The 8,349-nt window shown below is 46.1% G+C and overlaps 1 protein-coding gene across 1 annotated transcript; it reads left to right on the top strand.

The window, feature by feature from the left end:
• Positions 1-319: 319 nt before the first annotated feature.
• On the top strand, positions 320-7,412 carry fbxl9 (F-box and leucine rich repeat protein; the record flags this gene model as incomplete). The annotated part of the gene is given in 12 exon segments (XM_084477765.1): positions 320-343; positions 345-434; positions 1,246-1,347; positions 2,730-2,864; positions 3,267-3,446; positions 3,712-4,017; positions 4,225-4,441; positions 4,813-4,964; positions 5,238-5,456; positions 5,617-5,811; positions 6,385-6,602; positions 6,834-7,412. Coding segments are annotated over 12 exon segments (2,007 nt in total). The 3' UTR covers positions 7,003-7,412.
• Positions 7,413-8,349: the final 937 nt, after the last annotated feature.

The following is an 8,349-nucleotide window of genomic DNA, read 5'->3' as shown; positions in this document are numbered from 1 at the left end:
GACATACTGGCACATTCCATCCCACAGGATTCGAACGCAGCACTCGTTTCTGTCAGTTGACTCGAGATGACGCCGGTTATTTGACGTCAGCAGCTGATCGCTCGCTGTTATATTTTTGTCATGAACACGCATCTCATATGTGTTTGAATTAAACTACAGCTCCGATTAAATACCGCCGGGAATTACGAGTTAGGCACATTTGGTTAAATCCACATAATGTTATTTTTATTGCAGTAGCATAGCACCCTCTGTCGTAAGCCTAGCTATTTGTTGACGCTATGCTGAATGGTGTTGAAACTATCTCGGTGCGTACAGTGGGATGCTTCCCAACTTTGTTAGATTGAGACTGCTGGTCTGCGTTTGACATGTACGCGATGGAAGGGGATGAGGGGCATGACGGATCGGCCGGTGAGACACCCGATCTTCCTCTTGAGGTGAGCGTCTTCAATACCTGGCCATTCAAACACCTGCGTTAAAACAACACAGTGCACACCGTTGTACATCATCATGAACACTTAAAATGATTTGATTTGATTCATTTCTAAATGCTAGGGCTTTGTTGGGCGTGGTGCCTTGCCCTTTCCAGACAAGTCCGACTTTGGTTCCTCTGATACCTCTTGGTCCTGACAACATTGACATGGTGCTCTGCAGGATACATGTTAATAATTGATTCAACAAGGCGACAAAAGAGATTTTATCATAGTTCCGCAACTCACTTTTCTAATCAAACAGTACATCTTTCTAGCCCCCAATTTCAAATCACACCAGACAACTGTCTGAGTAACCAATAAAAAATGGCTGGTTATTACACACACATGTCGGCACCAAACTCTTGCTTGCTTTCTATAAGTCCTGCTTAATTTGTCATTCTGTACGTATATTGATCATTTCTGCTTTTACTGTCTTTAACAACTTGGTGTCATTTCCCAATGTTTATTAAGCTACAAGTCCTGTTCTGCTTTTGCTTTAATTAATTTTAGGAAGCCTTTTACCACCTTAGCCAGGGACTACTGAAAAAAATGTCCTTTGGGCTAATTCTATACAAATTCATTTGGTGCTCTGCAGGATACATGGTTGTTAATAATTGATTCAACAAGGAGACAAAAGAGATTTTATCATAGTTCCGCAACTCACTTTTCTGTGTATTTATTAATTTGCTCTGCCCCTTCTCTCAAATACACTTAAATAAATCACATACCAATCTCTGTGTATTGAACATTGTGGTCCATCTGTCTGTGTGTCCAGATGATCGTGCACATTTTGAGTTTCCTGCATTCTTGGGACAGAAGGGAAGCTTCAGCTGTCTGCCATAGCTGGTACCAAGCTAGCCAGGACCCCCGGTTTCAGGTGTGTGTGTGTGTGTGTGTGTGTGTGTGTGGGTGGGTGTTTGTGTGTGTCTGTGAGTGATTGCGTGTGTGTGTTTCTATGTTCATGTGTGTGTCTGTGTGTGTACTGTGTGTATTGTGTGTGTGCCCTCGCCTTTGTCCAAGGCGAGATTAGCAGAAGAGGCCCCTCCTTTTGCCAACATGCCACAACACTACTTTCCCCTTACTTGTCCATGCACGCACACACGTGTGCCTTAATCAATCGTGTTTAAGAAAAGATGGACCTAACCGATAATAACATCAGCTACGTGCTAGTTAACATGTAGCCCTATGTGAGTTGAGCAACCACGCTTTGAATTTGCAAGATGAAGAATGACAACAAACACAATACTGAGATGAAGATATTTTGGGATCAATAGATTCATGATTGTTAAGAAAACTATCCAACGGTCATAGTGTTTACTATACAAATTAAAGCCCCATTGTTATTATAGGTCCATGGGGTCCCCTGCAAAAGAAAAATAAAAGTGCCCCACTGCCAAAATTATTATTTGGTTCCACCTGGCTTTGCTATGGTTGGTTGACCCTCCTGGCCTCGGCCCGTAAGCCCTATGCCCAGGGCCGGCCCTGTCTGTGTGTCTGTGTGTCCGTGTGTCTGTGTGACTTGTGTCCCACAATAAGTTGTGCCAGGGAGTTGCTGGCCACATAGTGATCAAACATTCTGTGAAACACTATGTTACTACCCCACATATTAAGTAAGACCGTAAGTAGGTAAGTAAGAAAATACAGAATTGCATCTTTATTTTATATTACACCTTATGTAACAATGTGCTCCACTGAGTGTTAACAGGAAAGAAACAAAAACATAAAAAAGGAAGAAAACCTGCAGGCAATGCAGGCAATATAATATTCTTGTTTGTGCTTGTCTATGCGAGTGTGGTTTTTAACCTTCACTCAACAGACTCGACCATACTTTCTTGGATCTTTGACGATATGCCTATGATTCACAGGACAGGCTTGAGACCAGGAGGGAATCTGCAGTGCAATCGGTCTGGAGAATGAAATCTATTATTGCTTTCTTTCCCACTGCTTACATCGAAGCAACCCGGTTGGGAGAGACAGGGACACGTGACCAATATTAGCAGATTAATAGTTGTTCTTTGGTCTAGACTACTACTACTAACTCAGCTTCACCTCAAAGTCAGCTTTTATTTATTCAGTGATGGGACGCATTCTCTTATTGTTGCTATTGCTGTACTTGCATCGAGGACAACATTGGAAATAAGGTTGCTTTTATGTGCCAACCTCTCTGCCATTGGTTTGCTCAAGTGGTATAATAATATGTTTGTTTCTAAAAAATCAATCGAGCAATCCATGAGGCAATCAGCACCTTTTGTTCTGCAGAAGAACGTGAGCTTCCAGTTCCCTGCGTCGGCGTCGGCAGTGGCTGTGATCCGGCATCTCGGTCGCGGGTCTCGGTGCAGTCTGGCCATCAGCCAGCTGGATGGATCGAGCCTGTCCAAGATGCTGCTCACGGAGGTACGAGCGTCCTGGCCTGGTGTTCACCACATTGAGCACTTCATACAGGGCTCCACTGGGCTTCATTTTAGTTTTTATTATTATATATATATTTATATACTGTATATATATATATATATATATATTTGTATGTTTTGTCATTTAGATTCAGGGCTTGGTTTTTAGGGTTCTGGATTGGTTTTAGGGTTTGGATAATACCAGGGTTAGAATAATGTGAGTGGCAGGTTTTTTGGGTTTGGATTTAGGGTTAGGTTATGGTTTGGTTTTAGACTTAGTTTGTTAAATGGTGTGGGTAATGGTTATTATATTACTATTGCTAAACTCCAATGTGGTAGCACACATCAAAAAAAAAAAAAAGTTTGTGTTCATCTCCTCTTCCACCGCTCCTCTAACTCCCCCCAGGTGGGCCAGTGGCTGGGCCCTAACCTGGATGGCTTGTCCCTGCCTGGGGCCAGCCTGACGGAGTCCTCCTTGCTGGCCCTGCTGCCTCGCCTCTCCAGCTTGCGACGCCTGGACCTCAGCGGTCTGGACAGCCTCTTCATGTCCGGGGCCTTCCTGTCCAGGGAGGACCAGCGGGAGCAGGTCAGTGCTCTATGGAGCTCATGGATGTCTTTTTTGGCCCCTCTTTTTCCGTGGTTGGGGCGTCGCAGGCCTTTGTCCCCCTAAGTCCGTAAGACGTCCGTAAAGGGACACGGTGAAGTTTAGTCCTTTAGTGCTCAGTAAGCACGTAGCTGGAGCTCCACGTCAGGAAGTGATAAATATAAAAATAATACATCAATGTCCCCTCCAGGCCTCCATAGTTCTCCATGCTGGCTCTCTCTTGACGACGCTCTGTGCTCGGTCTCAGGTGCGCTCTGCGCTGTGTGGTCTGGAGGAGCTGGACCTGTCTCACCTGCGCTACCTGTCAGACCTCACCTTCAACCGGCTGACCTATTGCACGCCCCGCCTGCGACGCTTGGCGCTGGCCGGCTGCCACATAGCCTTCGAGTTTGACCCGTACCGGGGCTACCCAGCAGGGGGCGCCCGGGACTCGTCTGCCCTGTTGTCCTTGAGGAACCTGCGGCGACTGCTGGCGGAGCAGAGCTCCACTCTGGTGGCTCTGGACCTCAGCAGGACGTCCATCACCCCCCAGTCACTACGCACCGTCGCTCAGGTAGGGGGGCCTGCTGGGTCGGCAGGACCATTACTACTTTACTTATTACTATTAACATCAGACCGAAGAGATTCATCTGGCTGTGTCTCTCTCACGGTTTATTGTTGGATTTTACTGCATATCGTTCACGTATGTCACTTTACCCCGGCTCTCTCTCTCTCTCTCTCTCTCTCTCTCTCTCTCTCTCCTCCCCGTCCCCCCTGTCAGGTGGAGGGTCTGCGTCTGCAGGAGCTGTGCTTGCAGGGCTGTAAGGAGCTGACAGACTACTCTGTGGAGGTCCTCTTGCAGCACCAGGCTGGCCTGCTCAGGCTGGACCTGAGTGGCTGCACCGAGCTCACCAGCCGGGCTCTGCAGGCAGTGTCCCGCGCCCTGAAGGGCCTCCAGCACCTCTCCATGTGCCGCGACTGGAGGATCACCGATAAAGGTACGGGGGGCTGTGAGGTGACCTACAGTCTAAATGGATCTCTGTCCGTAATGCATGCTCACACAGTTGCAGACCATCAAAAATGACCAATGATTGATTTGGGTAGTTCATAATAGTTTGTATGGTTGCTGTATGATTCAACTCAGATTTTTCAAATTTAAACAGAGGATTCTATATGCACATGAAACCACCACCGGTGTGTTTGTGTGCGTGTGTGAAGTGATGTGTGGGATATATACATCAACGTTGCAGTCTTTTATTCAAGGTGAGGTTGATAACATCCTGAAAGTTGATAAGAACCGCTTCTGCACCGCTGGTATGGTATGTGGCATGGTAGGTGGGTAACGAACTTGCGGCCTTGTGGTCCCCAGGTGTGGCTGAGCTGGTGTCCCTGCCGTCACTGAAGAGCCTAGAGCTGTCTGAGTGTACCCACCTGACTGGGGCCCCGCTGGTCAAGGGCCTCTCGGGCCCCACGGCGGCCCATCTGGAGAGGCTGGCCTTCAGGAGTTGCACCAGCATCAGAGTCAGTCACCTTACTACTACTCACTTCCCCTTTCTCCCTCCCTCTCCCTCCCTCCCTCTCTATATCCTCTTTTGCTCTCTTTGTCTCTCGTCTTTCTCTCTCCCTCCCTCTCTCTCTCCGTCTCTCCCTTTCAAGTTTCAAGATTCAAAGGGCTTTATTGGCATGGAAATAATTTTACAATGCACAAAAATGATAAAAGCTCAAAATCTCTAACATTCTCTCTGTCTCTCTTGCTCTCTCTCTCTGTCTCTCTCTCTCGCTCTCTTTCGCCAGGATGTGGAGATGTCCTCCTTGGCCCAGCTGTGTGGAGGCACCCTGCAAGAGTTGGACCTGACCTCCTGCGTCTACCTGACGGATCTCTCTATGAACGCCATCACCACCTACCTGCATAGGCTGGTGGTGCTGCGACTGGCCTGGTGCAAGGAGATCACCGACTGGGGTCTGCTGGGGCAAAAGTCCCCCACCAGAGAGAGAGAGCCAGAGGGGGAGACGGTGAGAAAGAGTGGGGAGCGAGAGAGGGATGGATGGCGGAAGGGAGAGAAGGTGGGAGGGAGGAGAGATAGATGAGGGAGGTGAGGGAGGGAGAGGGAGAGAGGGAGGGATGCAGGAGCAGAATAACATGATTAACTGTAGTCCCCTTCACCACCACTAGGGTCCCTGCTTCACCAGGACCTTCGGCAACATGGGCTTCTTCCGGCCCCCCAAGAGTCCATTCCCAGTGCGGTCCACGCCGGGGGAGCCCATCCCTCCCACGGAGCAGAGCGGGGCCTGCCTGCTGGCCCTCAGCCAGCTCCAGGTCCTGGACCTGACCGCCTGCTGCCTGCTCACCGACATCAGCATCACACAGGTGTGTGTGTGTGTGTGTGTTTGTCTATGTGTGTGTTTGTGTCTGTTTATGTGTGTGTGTTGATTGTGTTTTTTTATTATATATTGTGTTTGTGTGTGTGTGTGTGTGTGTGTGTCTTTGGTTCCTTACTCTGCCGGGCTGTTCTTGCTTACACCTAATGATAACCCAGAATTGCTGATGCGATCGTAAAACATTTCAGGCTTTGAATAGATTTGAATATAAAGTGCAAACCAACTGTTCTGTTTGAACAGTCTGTTGTTGTTCAAACAGAACAGTTCTGTTTGAACAGTCTGACCAACAGTCTGTTGGTCTGTTGTGTACTTTCTGCTGTGAATCCCAGATTACTGAAGAACTTATCTGGGATTGAACAGTGCAACTGTTATCGCATGTATAACTTCTTGGATTTATTCCTTGTTTCCTGTTTTGTTACGAAGTTGTGAATGAATGAAGCCTCCAGAAGGTGATTTTAATAAATGCATTTCTACATTTTTGCCACTTTTTTCCTTTTTGACAGTTTACAGCTGGCCTTACAGATTCCTTCCCATCTTACCATCTCCTCTCATGTCGTGTTAGGTGCTGTGTCATCCAGAACTCCAACGACTGTCTCTGTCTCTACTGACCGAGATCAGTGATGCCAGCCTGGCCGCGGTCGCCAGGAACTGCCCCAGTCTTACCAGCCTGTCACTCAGCCACTGTAGACGAATCACAGATGCAGGGGTAGCCAAGGCCACGCCCTACTTGGCCAGACTGCAGCACCTCTCGCTCTCACACTGTGAGAACCTCACAGACAGGTAGACACACACACACACACACACACACACACTCCTCTACCTCTCATACAGGCACACACACGCGCACGCACACACACACACACACACACACTTTTTTCTCATCTATTCTTCTCTCTCCGACTTCTCTCCTCCTCTGCCCTTTTTTTCTGATCTCTCCTCATCTCTTCTCATCTGTCCTCTCTTCTGATCTCTCTTTATCTCTTCTTATCTCTCCTCCCTCCTGTTCTCTAGATCCCTGTTATGCCTGGTGCAGCACTGCAGGAGGTTGAGGACTCTGGATGTCTCGGTGTGCAAAGGAATCTCCATCACTGCCGTGGACCGCCTCCACTCAAAACTCACCTTCTTGGAAAATGTCAACTGCCGTTTTGTGGGCGGGGTTGACCTCACTCTTACGCTTTGATTGGCTGGCCCCTGTTGTATTTTTCTTCTTTCTTCTAGCTATTCAGGGTCACATCAAAACTCTCTTCTGCTCCAGAAGGGAATTTGTCTGAGTTTCTAGATAAAAAATAATAATGGCCAAATGTAATCATCTTTTTGTGGAATTTACAACTAAAGTTAGACTTATATTTTTTAACTTAAAATAAATTATTGAAAAAAAAATAAGACAAACTTTATTTTTAAAGTGAAAGTGGTTAGAATGCTAAAGCTAGCGTTATCATACAATATCGTAGGTTTCTGCAAACCACCAAAATGTAGACAGTCTGAAAAGGAGCCTGTAGCTGTGCTTTTTAGCTCATGAAGGACGTATGTCTTATTTACGTATGTCTACTTTATTTTCATGTCTTCTTCTTCCGTATGCCCAGAGAAGTATTTTTGAGACCAAATAACCTTGAATATTTTTACATTTTAAGTTATCTACATTTATTAATATAAAACATATCCAAATGTAATTAAATGTAGCTATATGGTCATTCCATCATTAAAACAAAGTGTATTTCTACAGGTTTGTGTTGTGTCCCCTGTAAACATGCACACAAATAAGAACACTTTAGAACTTTATACGTACATTTAAAATGTAATATATATTCTATTTTAAGCCTACATATAAAATTATATCGGAAAAAATAACTTTTCAAGCAATCTGATTGGTCGAAAAAACATATATTTCGAGCGATTTACACCGAACAGAGCATAAACCACCAGACCAGTATCAACTAGTATATATCACACTTAGTAAGATTAAAGGAGAAGTGTGGAGGCTCAGTGGCAAAGAAAGCAAAACGGAGAACTTAAATACACACAACACAGGTAACAGTAAATTACTAACCGAAAACGATTGAACAGTGTCCCCTAATTCAGGTGAAAAATTGTGGAAGGAGTAGTGTCCCTATATTTGTAGAGGATAAGAAAGAATAAAGCCTAAGAATAACTATAGTTGAGCGCTGCTTGCAGCACTCACCTAAATAGCCACCATCATCTATGATAATAGTCAACCTATGCGACGGCTCAGTGGGCTGGTTTACTTGTGTCACACACCGAGCTACCAGAAGGGGGCAGTGTAGCACAATGTGTATCTCACAGCCGCCAGGTTGTCTGAAGGTGTGAGATAAAAACAGAAATAGTAGAGATAAAAGACGATAAAAAGAGTTGTTGGCGTATAATTATAGTAGCCTACTCTTTTACTCTGCACCCTAAGTCATATTCAGTACAGAAGGAGACAGATTTATCTAAATAGGCCACATCACGAGTGGTTTGTGGGGACAGCAGAGCTGACACTAGACCTGCCTCACAGCATATGCTCTCATTT

This window comes from Micromesistius poutassou (assembly GCF_964030765.1).
Source record: "Micromesistius poutassou genome assembly, chromosome: 13".
NCBI lineage: Eukaryota > Metazoa > Chordata > Actinopteri > Gadiformes > Gadidae > Micromesistius > Micromesistius poutassou.
Note: the sequence above shows the minus strand (reverse complement) of the source record. Positions and strands in the feature narration are given on the sequence as shown.